The sequence below is a fragment of the Ostrea edulis genome, chromosome 5 (genome assembly GCF_947568905.1).
Source record: "Ostrea edulis chromosome 5, xbOstEdul1.1, whole genome shotgun sequence".
In the NCBI taxonomy this organism is placed as follows: Eukaryota; Metazoa; Mollusca; class Bivalvia; order Ostreida; family Ostreidae; genus Ostrea; species Ostrea edulis.
Window position 1 is genome coordinate 18,520,617 of NC_079168.1, and position 14,517 is coordinate 18,535,133.

Sequence of the window (14,517 nt, forward strand, 5' to 3'; positions counted from 1 at the left end):
TCTCTACCCAGAGTTCCGTGCATACCTAGTCACATTCTCTACCCAGAGTTCCGTGCATACCTAGTCACATTCTCTACCCAGAGTTCCGTGCATACCTAGTCACATTTTCTACCCAGAGTTCCGTGCAATACAAGCACTACACCTATGTCAACTGCTTTTTACAGAAATCTTGTAAAAGTTCTAATAGGCATCATAATGTTACCTTTAGATCGGATTCGACAATCTTCTATTAAAGATAATAATTTTTATTCATATGTCGATTCGATATATCCCAGAGAACTTGGAATAAGACATCACAAAGTCTTCATCTCCTTCATACATCGATAGTTTATTGAACACATGACAAACGGGATGATTTCATCTTCTCCATTGTCACCTTTCCATGTCTATGTAGTGATATCACAATAATTCCAATATGTTATTTATTACAATTGTTTTGATTGGACAAACAAAAAGATGAACAAGAGTTTTTACATCAATAAATCCGAAAACGCGATGTATTCATACACGCCTGAAAACAAATAACATAATGCGGGGAAACTATTCAAATTTTTGCAATTGTTAATAAAGTGAATGAATTGGAATTATAAGAATCAAACATTCTTTTTGAAGAATTTATCGATGTGTAAACTCCGGACATTTTACTCACAAACTTAACATAAAAGTGCTTCGCACTTTTATTCAGTTTGTGAGTAAAATGTCCGGAGTTTACACATCGATAAATTCTTCAAAAAGAATGTTTAATCCCATATTATCACCTGCATATGGTGTTTACATCTCTCAACTGATTCGTTACGCAATAGCTTGTTCTGCGTATGATAAGTTTTTAAATCGAGGCAGGCTTCTGACAAACAAGTTGTTTCAACAATAGCGTTTAAGTGGTAGCATCTATTTGCCAATACAACCTTTCTTAGGGTCAAATGCTGTCTGACGTGTTTCATCCCGATTGTTACGCCGTTCTTGGCATACTGATTTTGACTGCGGATTGCTCCGTTTACCTGATCAAGACATAGGGCTCACGGTGGGTTTGACCGGTTGACAGTGGATGCTTACTCCTCCTAGGCACCTGAGTCCACCTCTGGTATGTCCAGGGGTCCGTGTTTGTCCAACTCTTTATTTTGTAATCCTTATAGAAGTTATCAGATTGATCACCTTTTATAGAAGTTAACAGGAAACTAACAACTCAACTTTATGACTTCAGCTTAACTACGATATTTCTAATGGTCAGCAAAAATTTGAATATCAGTTGTCAAGGTATATGGGAGATACAGAGCTCGCAAGAATTTCTTATGTAAAGAAAGCTCGTGCCATGTTTTTGTTTATATATATATCTATCGATCCACCAATTAAAACATTTTTGCATCTTTTTGACCATATGGTAAAACCCATCACCTTGTATGGCTGCGAGATATGGGGAACACTTTCAACACTCATGCTGGAAAAAGACAGAGATTTATATGATATCTTCAAAAATTGGGAGGTAGAAAACCTGAATATTAAGTTTTGTAAACATCTACTGGGTGCCGGTAAAAGAAGTACTAATATTGCAATAATCTCTGAATTGGGTAGATATCCTATGTTCTGCGCTATAATCCAAAGTATTTTACTATACTGGCATATACTTGAGAATTGCCCAGAATCATCCCTGTTATACAGTGCTTATACAGAGAATATCAATCTGAATTCATATAATATAAATTGTTGGTACAAAAACGTTAATTATTTTAAGGAAAAAATGGGCATTTTGGTACCCAATTGTAAAAATCTCAGATTCTCATTTTTCAAAAAACAAATGAAGAATCAGGTACGGAAACAATTTTTACTTTACTGGTCAAAACGACGTGAAGAGGGTCAGAAATCAGGAAAACTCACAACATATTTTTCGTATAAACAAAACTTTACTATGGAAAGTTATATATTTTTTGAATCCCTAGAATTAAGAAAAACTCTATGTAGATTTCGAATTTGTGCACATGACCTTCGAATTGAAAGAGGAAGATATGAATTTACAAAAACCAATTCTGGCCAGAAGATTTCTTTAGAAAGAAACAAAAGAATATGTGAATTATACAACCTTAATTGTGTTGAAGATGAATTTCATTTCCTTACTGATTGTCCATTCTATGTTGAAGAGAGAAATATGTTTTTTAATGATATATACAAGCTCAACAAAAAATTTATCTATCTAACAGATAAGGACAAATTTACTTGGTTGATGATTAATGAAGACAAACCAGTAATTGTCAAATCGAGTGAATATTTAGTGCAAACTTTCGGAAAAAGAAGTGATGCTTTAAAACTGCAAAAATCATTATAGTTTATTATTCATATATTGGTATAATACTGATACTGTCCATCTACTTGTATATATACATGATTAGCAATTCATATATGTATGTACTTGTTTCCCCAACATGCTGCATCCACATGCAGTTTGCAGTCTATGTAACCTGTAGTTAATGTTGTAAACTTTCTTTCTTTTTTTGAATTTCCTTCTTTATAAAATGTCTTACTGTTATGCCCTCTGGGCCCAAAATTGGAATAAACTTATCTTATTTTATCTTATCTATAGGTTAATTATATTAGTAAAAGTTCGTTTAAAGCAGAATTTTCAATTTACAAGTTAATTCTGAACATAATTAAATAGTTTCTAATGTTTAGTACAAATCATCTTCTTATAAACATACCATGTTTTATTAAGAAATTTATATTTAAACAAAAATATGACACGAGCCTTGTTTACATATCAAAGAATTGTATTATATTTCAACAATTTTCTACTCCTTATCGCCGTAAACATGGCTGCAATAATGCCAGGAAAAAACAAGCGGCGAAAAACAATAAACGATCAATCAATTCAGTTCGTGATAGAAGTCGACCATCGTTTTTACAGATCACAGTGTAAAATCTAGTCAAAAGTAATAGAGAAACGAAGTTTCAATAAATGACAAAAAATTATAATTAATCATATGAATATGGTTAATTTGAATTTGGTCCAATGTTAAAAGTAAAACACTAGTACCGAGGGCTATGGAATCTTTAAAAAAAATCCTGTTGTGCATCTCTAAGCTAAATTATTATACATAGCAACAGTTTAAAACAAGAAAGCCCCTAATGCCCCTAAACTAATGAAAGACTTTTCATAATATATGTAATATGAACACGATATGACTAATTTGGACCCGTCCTAGAGTAAAACCCCCGGTGTTGAGACATTCATAATATTGGTATACGTACCCTTTTCTGCTTTTCCTAAATTGTATACCATATCAGAAAATTGAAGAAGCCTTTCAAACGATAAAGACAATAATCACTATAATAATTTTGGTCCCACCTTGAAACCAAAACCCTTACCCCTGAGGGCATAAAATTTACAATTTTGGTAAAGGAATGCCTACTGCCTCTAAATGATCAGATATCAGTAGCATTAAAGAATGTGTTATTTAATTGTTTTACATATGTAAACTACATGTATAGAGTTTGGTCTCGCCCTGAAGTCAAAACCTCTTCTCCGGGGATCATGACATTTATAATTTTGAAAAAGATCGACTTTCCTGCTTTACATCGCCATATATTTAGTTTTTCTTACAAATGTGTGGTTGTAGAGAAGATATTTGAAAATTTGTCATTTCCCCCCCCCCCCCCAGTTTTTGTCCCACCCTAAGGGGTGCAGGAGACTTGAAATTTACAATTTTTACCCCCCTTGTCCAACCAATGTTTCATACCAAGTTTAACAGAAAAAATAGAATGGTAATTATGAAGGACTTAGAAATGTTGCATTGTTAAAAGACGACGCACGACGCATTTTGCAATACGACGGACGCTGACCAAATGTAATAGTATAGTAAAGTAAAACAAATGTTATATTCCCCTCAAAGTGTGAAGTGAATATCACATAACAAGTCTATTTCTGAATATCACATAACAAGTCTATTTCTGAATATCACATAACAAGTCTATTTCTGAATATCACATAACAAGTCTATTTCTGAATATCACATAACATGTCTATTTCTTTACATTGTTGGATCATTCGATTATATGGTAACCATGCTTATTTCAAGAACCATAAATTGACAAATTTTATGATATCGTTTTGTGAAAAGATAAATTAATCCGACTTAACTCACTATGAGTTAAAGGACACAACGCATGTTTCTAAACTTTTTCATTTTTTCAGCTGCCTAAAACTACTTTAAATGTGTTTTAAATGAAATATTTTGCGTAGTTTTCGAGTTTGAAAGCGATGAAATTGAAATGAACAGAACAAGTATTTGGTGTTCAGGCAAAGAAACATAACTCTTGCAATCAATTAAATTGCACAGTTTTGACACTATCCCCCCAAATACCTATTATGACACTTTCCCTCTTTCTAGTCCCTGTGTATATATAGTGCGCAAGCGCTAATTGCTAGTCCTTTTTAAGTTGTATGTCAACGAAAATCCAAACCCTCCCCCCCCCCTTTTTTCTAAGCATATATGCATACCATCCTTGTTGCGTTTTTGCTGTCTCTCTTTTTGTGTATTTTCAGATTCATTTTGTCAACGTGACTCGACTCTCCGCCTTCACGAAGCGTCATGGTTCTACGAATTTACGAGACTCTCCGCCTTCACGAAGCGTCATGGTTCTACGAATTTACGAGGTGTCATTGGTCAGTAATAGACAATTAGACAATCGCCTAATTTTGCTAAGCCTGCCACAGATTTTGTTTCAGTCCAGGTCCGTGGCCATGCTTATTGACATTGAATGATTGATTGATATATTGACACATTGGTAGATTGAAATATTGATTGAAAATATTGAGTGAATTATTGATTGATTGACACATTGGTGGATTGAAATATTGATTGAACATATTGAATGAATTATTGATATATCGATTGACACATTGATGGATTGAAATATTGATTGATTGAAAATATTGAGTGAATTATTGATTGATTGATTCAAACATGCATGGACTATTGATGCTACAACATAACTATCCAAAAGTCGTTGTAGATCATGCATTTCATTACAGAGTTTATTTGATATACATACTGATGTTTGTATTGATATGAACACAGTCGTTAAATTGGAAATATGTTTTTATTAAGTAAAGCCATCACAAATGCCATTACGTGTCATCGTTCTGTTCTATTGAAATAATCACCTGAGCATACATGTACATACATATCTTGCATCTAGAAAAATATTTGATATCATGATTTATACACTCTATGAGCGCATTAGTACATAAATTGTACTTTGGCACATTTTTATGTTATCTTACAGTTTACAAGGTTTATTCAACGAAATAACAAATAGAGTTAATAAATTATGGCACTGAACACAATTTAAAAAATATAGGGAAGGCTGCAGTCGTCAATAATGCTAATAGAAATAAAATACTGCATCCCTATCAATGAATATTACGACCATTGGCGTAGCTTGGGTTCGAATATTACCGAGACAGGGGGTCTGGGGGGCGCAGATATATAGGGGGGGGGGGTGTGCTTACGAAAGTATTTTACAAGAGTATCAAAATATTGATATATCACAGACAAAGAAAAATAATTATTAGAAATTTATAAATGTTCATCATATGTAAAATATATTATCAACAACAAAAGATATGGTGAGAATTTAGCAGCCTCAATTTGGCACATGTTTTGCTTTTGCTACTTTAGTGAAAGACAATTGTTTCAGGTGAGTTATATTGTAAAGTTAAAACATATGCAACAGATAATACTGAAACTAAAACAAATTTTGCAACAATCTGTATATAAAACATTACCCTACGGGTTCCCTCTAATTCCTTAACAGTTTGAAAAAATTCCATGTGGCAGATGTATTGTGTGATCAAAAAGTCGAGACAGTGAACTTTACATGCATAGCATCACAATATTAGTGTCATAGAGAAAAACATACTGTAAAAATATTGGTGCATAATGTAAAATGTAACGTCATGGCACATCATTATCACCGGTTTCGTATTTCTTAAAATTAAAATGTTATGACCAGTTGAACAACATTCTGGGCAATATACCACGACATGATATGTGCCTCTTGATTGGTGATTTTAATGCTAGAATGGGACAAGATACAACAGCATATCCCAGAGTAATAGGCCATGGGTGACATGAACGAGAATGGACAGAGACTCCTTGACATATGTAGTACCCATGGTTTAGTAATTGTTGGTACCATCTTTCAGCACAAGGAAATTCATAAGTATACGTGGACTAGCAATACAGTATCAAGAACAAGAGCACAGCTTGATCATATCATCATCAATAGTAGATGGAAACGCTCCATGACAGACTGTAGAACCTACAGGGGTGCTGATATCTTCAGCGACCATGAGCTACTAATTTCTACTACCACCATGAAACTGGCAAAACCTAAATCAAGGGGTGCAAAAGGAAAGTTTGCCACTTACAAACTTAACGACCAGATAATGAAAGAAAAATACCAACAAGAAGTGAAGAAACATCTGATAGAGGAGAACAGTCAACAGCTTGAGATAGAAGAAGACTGGGATAACATCAAAAATGGAATTCTACATGCTGCAGAAAACACCATTGGTAGGATTAGGCATAAAAGAAAAGAATGGATTAGTGTTCAAACAGAAGAATTGGTGGAAAAGAGACGAACGGCAAAAGCAAGGAAGGATTCAACTGGAACTATATGAAGCTCAAAGGAATACAGAAAGCTTGATGCCCTTGTAAAAAAAAAGAAGTGCAAACTGAAGAACAACAAGTCAGCTGGTACAGACAGTGTTACAACAGAACTGATAAAATGTGGAGGTCAACCCACCAGAGCCAGGTTCTATTCACTCTTGCTTAAGATCTGGCAAGAAGAGCAGGTGCCTCTAGACTGGAAAAAAATGAACTTTGTATTCTCTTTAAAAAAGGTGACATCAAAGACTGCAAGAACTACAGGGGCATTGCACTATTATCTGTGGCAGGAAAAGCCTTCGCCTGGATTGTATTGAACAGGATAAAAGATGCTGTTGATAAAAGACTACGAGAGAATCAAGCAGGATTTTGGAGATCGAGAGGATGTATTGACCAAATATTTTGTCTAAGAATACTGATCGGAAAATGCCTTGAGTTTCAAATACCAGCAGTCACCACTTTTGAGGACTTTAAAGCAGCTTTTGACAGCGTACATAGACCATCCTTATGGAGAATAATAAAAGAATACGGCATCCCAGATAAGATCATAAGCATTATCAGAAACACCTATAATGGATCTCAGGCTAGAGTGAAAGTAGGAGGCGAATTTTCCGACTGGTTTTTTGTTCGAGACTGGGATGAGGCAAGGTTGTGTTTGGTCTCCTCTACTGTTTGGCATTCTCATAGACTGGGTATTAAGAAAATCCTGTGACAGTCATGGATTGCAGATGAAGAAGCGTGTTCGTACACTCAGGGGAATCGAGGACGGTTGGAAACTATCAGACCTCGACTTTGCTGATGATGTGGCTCTGATAGAACCAGACGAGGAAAAATCAGCAGCAGCACTGGCAAGACTCAGGAGAACAAGGTTGGCCTTGTAGTTTCTGCAGAGAAAACCAAGGTTATGCTAATAGGTGAAACATCGGCATACGTGAAAGATGGAGAGTCTACCATTGATAAAGTTGAGAAGTTTAACTACCTAGGCTAAACTGTAACACCAATTAATTCCATCGATACTGAGCTGAACATTCGTATAGGAAAAGCCGCCAATGCATTTAAGAACTTGCGCAACACTTGGGGAGCAAAGATCAGTCTTAAAATAAAAATGAGAATATATAGAGCAGTTGTCATTCCAACATTGTTGTATGCATCTGAGACATGGGGCACAACCAGGAAACATGAGCAACGACTAGACGCCTTCGATTCCAGATGTCTTAGAATTATTCTGAAGACCAAATGGTGGGAACGAAGGCGCAACAGTGACATTCGAGAGCTCACAGATCAACCATATGCCTCAACACTACTCATGAGGAATCGGCTGAGATGGTTTGGTCACATGTCGAGGATGGGAGACGAAAGATTCCCTAAGCGAATGTACGAGTGGGACCCTACATCGGTCGGAGGCAGACGAAAACAAGGACGACAACGGCAGAGATGGCGAGACACGCTGGTAAGGAACTTTACAACTGCGGGCCTAACATATCAGGAGGCCGAAAATATAGCCAAAAACTGTGACATGGAGAAATACCATAGCGGCACTGATGTGATAATAATCACTAACAGTATCCAGTGAGTGAGTGAGGGTATTTCTTAAAAAAGTATAAATGATTAAGTAACGTGCATACCATCGTCGGTTACCCATGGGTTCTTCTCGTCGATTCTCCATTCATAATCACGTGCAGATTATCAATGCTAGTAAATTTATCCATTGGGAGTTATTTTCAATATATATATATATATATATATATATATATATATATCACTGAATTGAAATTAATCAGAGGGCATCCGTATCTATGACATAATACACAAACGATAAAACTTCATTCAAAGGATCTTCCTGAGGAATGTCGGAATGGACTGAATCGCCGCTGTGGTAAAATGATCGTCTAGCACCAAATATTCTGCTGGTTGCTTGTTGAACACCATCCTCTTGTGTAAGGAATGTAACACCAGCTAAACGAAATCTACAACAGGAAATCTTGTACTTACTCTTTCAAATCTCAGAACAATTTTATCTAATGAAAAGTTATCATATTTATGGCCGGTTACCGAGAATTTAGCATTTAGAGACAATTTATCTCAATTTTCACAAAGTAGATATTGTTAACTTTGATGAAAGGTGAAGATAACGAACAGTGACCAATCGCGTAACTCCTATAAGCAAAACAAAATACAGAGTTGGGCAAACATGGACCCCTGGACACACCAGAGGTGGGGTCAGGTGTCGTGGAGGAGTAAGCATCCCTGTCGACCGGTCACACCGCTGTGAGCCTGAAATCTTGATCAGGTAAACGGGAGTTATACGTAGTCAAAATCAGTGTGCCAAGAACTGCCTAACAATCGGTATAAAACACGTCAGACAGCATCTAACCCAATGATAGGTTGTATTGGCAAACTAGATCGTTATAACGACAATAGAATTTGCGAAATGCTGACTTTTTAAAATCAGGGATCTATGATTAACCATCGGTGGAGATCAAATTAGTCCACTTACCCCTACAGGTAAATATTTCAAGAAATGTTCTCACTGAAATTATCTAATTTTAACTGAAAATCTAGAACAGGATATTTAAAGAAAACACAGAGGCCTATTATTGGAATTCCTCTTATCTATAAATATCTGTTTACAGCCATCGATTATGTCATTAACAAATTTGTTTTGATGTTTTTGAAAAGAACCGGTTTGGAGAAGTTTCAATGTATATGTTTCTCTCTAAATAGCATAATAATGTTTTTAAATGTACCTTGCTCCATTGAAATCAACATGCATAGGTATTTCGTCACTTGAGGAAAACTGCATCCCTTGTATATTGATTGGAAGCACAAGTGGTAGATCATTAGATGAAAGACAGCGAGTTCGATCCCGTGTACCACCGCAGGTGGTAGTTGTACAAGTTCCAGATCTACAAAGATATATTTTATTTTATTTATATATATATATATATATATATATATATATATATATATATATTGGGACTGCATTATATATATATATATATATATATATATATATATATATATATATAATGCAGTCCCAAAATATATTCAGATCACTAGTGCTTTCTGGATTTTAACATCCATCAGGTGAATACAAATGGAATATGATATGATATGATATATATATATATATATATATATCGTACTAACCCTGAATTTGTTGCATTGAAGTTTTCAGGGTTATTGGGTCTGTATGACGCATTACATTGTTCAGTTGTATGAAACCAGTGGTTAATGCGATTCTGAAGTATACATGTATGTTGTCTATCACACTCTCTAAATCTCCTAAAATAAAAACTAAATCTATACATGGAGTCACTGACAGCATAACAAGACATTTCAGAGGTACGTTAACCTGACTTTCTTACTTACCATGGAAGAACAATGTTGACATGGTTGTATCTCTCTTCAGGTGATGAGCAGTCTGGATTATCACACATGCCTTGCACAACACTCGAAAAATCAAAAGCAGGTAGCACCAAGTTTCCTTCGTTTAGGTGAAGCCCGGATTCTACAGAAATACCCAGCAGACTAAACCACTCCCTGATAGCATCCTGACTAGAACCATGGAAGTAATGCTGATAAATCCTAAATAATGTCTGAAAGAAATACATGATAGTAGAATGAAAACTATTTCAAACTAAATCTCAAATTAGTAGGGCAATAATGCGTTCTTAATTCTTTAATGCTTGAAATATTTTCTTTAAACTTCGATTGGAGGGCATATCAGAAATTGGTTTGTGTTGTTTGCATTTTTGACAAACAATCTGATGTATAATAAACGGACTATTTTGAGGCGATATTTAGTCTACAAGAATCACAATATCAGTCTGATTCAGGTGGAATCTTGAATCTGATTATAGCATGATATCTGCATTTTTTCATCATTTACAATCCCGTGGGGATCCGGGTTAGAATAGGTCCTCAGTACCCCTTGCTTGTCGCAGAAGGCGACTAAATGGGGCGGTCCTTTGGATGAGAATGCAAAAACCGAGGTCCCGTGTCACAGCAGGTGTGGCACGATAAAGACCCCTCTCTGCTCAAAGGTCGTGAGCGCTGAGCATAGGCTTAAATTTTGCAGACCTTCACCGTCTCCATATAAGTGAAATATTCTCGAGAGGGACGTTAAACAACATTCAATCAATCAATTTTCATTTAGAAGCCATTAAGATTAAATTATATTAAATAGCTAGAGTTTGCATAAAGTTAATAGATTTTATAGAATTAGAAAAATATGATAGATTTTCGTTCTTTGTACGTGAAATATCACATTATATAATGTTCAACAATGAGAATACCGTGACACCAATACCGAAGTGTGGGCAGGATAATTCAAAACAAACAATCTTAAAGATAAATAAAGTTTCTCAGTAACGAGTTATTAGTCATAATACCGTGATTAAAGCTTTACGCATTTGAAGAACAGTTTGAGTAAAAGTACAAGGTTTCAAAAAGGGTATTGCAATTTCAGTTTCTTCAATGTGTATTTTCATGAATATTCGATATATTTCTAAGATAGTGACTATTCAAAAGAAAGTACTAGATTAGTGATCATGGCCTTATAAAGTTTGAATCTAATTTCAGAATTTTCATTTATATGGAGACGTCTCCAGCTTTAGGTGAAATGCTACAAATTTAGATCTATATCAGTATTCAGGTTTGTAGCAGTGAGGATCTTTTATCGTGTCAACGACTGCCGCGACATGGGACATTAGCATATCAGGTCTCATCCGAAGGATCCTCGACTCTCACTTCTAAACCCTGAGAGTTTGGCGAAGACGCACTCACTACCCATTTTTACGTCTTAAGTTTGTCACAGCTATGGCACGAGCGGGGCTCGGAATCAACGTTTTTCTGGTCACGAAGCATACGCGACTGGTGATTTTCCTTAGCTAAATCACTTAAACGATATTGAAGTATTGGTAATGGGAATTCACTATCCAAGCTCAAAGAGCAAAATTTTATGATAATCCTCCGACTGCATTATGTCATTGGAATCCTAATTGTGAATATGTATATAGTATCAACAGAAAACAAGTAGAGAGTATGCGTATTACATTTTGGAAATGTTTGAGGAGGGACATGCAAGGTGAAGATAACGAACAGTGATCAATCTGATAACTTTTATAAGCAATACAAAATAGAGAGTTGGGCAAACACGGACCCCTGGACACACCAGAGGTGGGATCAGGTGCCTAGGAGAAGTAAGCATCCCCTGTTGACCGGTCACACCCGCCGTGAGCCCTATATCCTGATTGAGGAGGAACATGTAACACACCTGATAAACAGTCCTTCTTGAAGTTTCCAGCATTGTCCGGAGGCAAACGTCTTCATTCATAGCTTCAACCATTATCATGAAAAATTCACCAACTATGCTGTTTGAGGAATGTGGAGAACTTAAAATATCACAGACCAACAATACAACCACTTAGAGTGACACAGCTCCGTTTACTGTACATGTTCAGTCTACTCCACTTATATATATATACAGAAGTTGCTTATATTGAACTACATGTCTACTCCACTTACATGTATACTGAAGTGGCTTATATTGAACTACATGTCTACTCCACTTACAAGTATACTGAAGTTGCTTATATTGAACTACATGTACCCGGTGTCTGTTATCAAATCCCCAGAAACATTATTTAGGTAGTTCAGCATTGATTATATTGAACTTTGGCCATAAGAAAATTCTGACAGCTCTTTTTTTAACCACAAGTGTTGAAATCAAGTAGTCTATTCCAAATATATGTCGCTCACCAAGGTGTAAAATGAGAAAATTGTAAAAATCTAGGCTAAAAGAAACTTGAGTTTTTCACAAAGTTATGCAATATGGCAGAGACCGATAGATACAAACATCTTTCATTTATTTGGCATGCTCATAATTACGTGTGTATCTAAAACACCTCCACAATCTCTCAGGTGCCTAGGAGTGGTAAGCATCCCCTGTTGACCGGTCACATCCGCCGTGAGCCCTATATCCTGATCAGGTAAACGGAGTTATCCGCAGTCAAAATCAGTGTGCCAAGAACGGCTTAACAATCGGTATGAAACACGCCAGACAGCATTTGACCCAATGCGAGGTTGTATTGACGAACTAGATCGTTATAACGACCATAGAATTTTCGAAATGCTGACTTCAATCGAAACTGTTGAAATCCCTGTACCATCAACTTGTTTGTCAGTAGCTTACTTCGATTTAAAAACTGACTATATCCAGAACAAGCTCTTGCATATCGAATCAGTTGAGATATATAAACACCATATGCAGGTGATAATGGAATATTGCTACACAAATATGGGAAGTTGACGATGGAGAAGCTGAAATCATCCCGTTTGTCATACAATTGAGTTGTCAGTTTACCGTTAATGTCTACTTTCAATAAAATATCTAAGTATGAAGCAGAAGTGGACAACTCTGTGGTGTCCTTTATTTCGAGCTCACAGGGATATATCAAATCGACATATGAATGAAAGCTATCATTGAAGATTGAATGCATGAAAATTGCACTAGAAAAAATCATATTATGTTATAATACACTGCATATAAGGTGTACATGAGATAATAGGTATATAGGAATAGTATTTGGAGTCATAACACACACACACACACACACATACATATATATATAAATGAATAGTCATTGGACTTTCTCATAATAAATAATGTAGTCATTTTGGAATCAGTTGCTTTAAGGAAATTCCTCTTATTTGACAAATCTTCAATAAATTTAGACAGGCATTTCAATACACTATAGGACTTCGAATTCAATAATAACTTTGACCTAATATTGTCATCATTGATCAGCTTAAAATCAAAGTTATGTATCATTAATAAAATATTGAATAGGGATTCTGTTTATTGTTCATAACATTTACACAACCATAGGAAGTGAGTTTCATTTTCTATGTTATTACTATTGCATAGTTTACAAATTCTATAATTATGCTTATATTTTATTATATTTACCTGATCAGTATATAGGGCTCATGGCGGGTGTGACCGGTCGACAGGGGATGCTTACTCCCCCTAGGCACCTGACCCCACCTATGGTGTGTCCAGGGATCCGTGTTTGCCCAACTATCTACTTTGTATTGCTTGTAGGAGTTATGAGATTGATCACTGTTCGTTATCTTCACCTTTCATGCTCAACTCCAATATGTCTTCCTCTTTCAATTTCTAAATTGTGTAAACTCAGTCCAAGTTTTGCTAATGCAGACCTATCTGATCTATATGTAAGGATATCAACATAAAGAGACCTAGAGTTCATTTCATATACATTTCTGAAGAATTTAAGTTCTTTGAAACAGACACACACAACAGAAGACATACTCATACCTTATAGAAGGGTCCTTAAGCAATGTTTTCAGATTTAGTAAAGAACAGACATTCAGATAAAAAAGCACCTGCTTGATACTTACTTTGTATTTCTATTGCATCCATTGAATCTGTGGATGGAAGGTATTCAATGCGACTGCTTAGTCTCGGTATTGGCGGTTCTTGAATATCATTCGATGGTAGATTTAAAAGCTGCCTGGGTATATTTTGTATTTCTATTGCATCCATTGAATCTGTGGATGGAAGGTATTCAATGCGACTGCTTAGTCGAGGTAATGGCGGTTCTTGAATATCATTATTCGATGGTAGATTAAAAAGCTGCCTGGGTATATGCTGCCCATTGCAAACTACGACATGTTGATTATCTAGTGTGCATACCTCCGTACATTGTACAATTCGACTAGTTGTTCTGTTATCATTTTCTCCGTGATCACGAGGGGAGACAATGTTTCTTTGGTTTGCGGAGAGACCATGGTCTGTTTGGTTTTGTCCATGGACCGGGTACATATAAATACA

At 35.7% G+C, this 14,517-nt stretch overlaps 1 protein-coding gene across 1 annotated transcript; it reads right to left on the reverse strand.

Moving 5' to 3' along the window:
* Positions 1-5,069: 5,069 nt before the first annotated feature.
* LOC125650798 (uncharacterized) lies at positions 5,070-12,087 on the reverse strand. The gene is made up of 5 exons (XM_056166857.1): positions 11,938-12,087; positions 10,032-10,258; positions 9,810-9,944; positions 9,407-9,565; positions 5,070-8,626 (listed from the first exon to the last, which is right to left on the reverse strand). Exons 1-5 carry the CDS (start codon positions 12,013-12,015, stop codon positions 8,437-8,439), a joined length of 789 nt encoding a protein of 262 aa, XP_056022832.1. The 5' UTR covers positions 12,016-12,087; the 3' UTR covers positions 5,070-8,436.
* Between the last annotated feature and the right edge of the window lie 2,430 nt (positions 12,088-14,517).

Coding starts and splice junctions, on each gene's coding strand:
- LOC125650798 (XM_056166857.1), bottom strand. CDS start 12,015: ATGATAATGGTTGAAGCTATGAATGAAGACGTTTGCCTCCGGACAATG. Junction 10,259..11,937: donor CAAGAAGGACTGTTTATCAG/GTGTGTTACATG, acceptor TATTTCTTTCAG/ACATTATTTAGGATTTATCA. Junction 9,566..9,809: donor TTCAATGCAACAAATTCAGG/GTTAGTACGATA, acceptor ATATCTTTGTAG/ATCTGGAACTTGTACAACTA.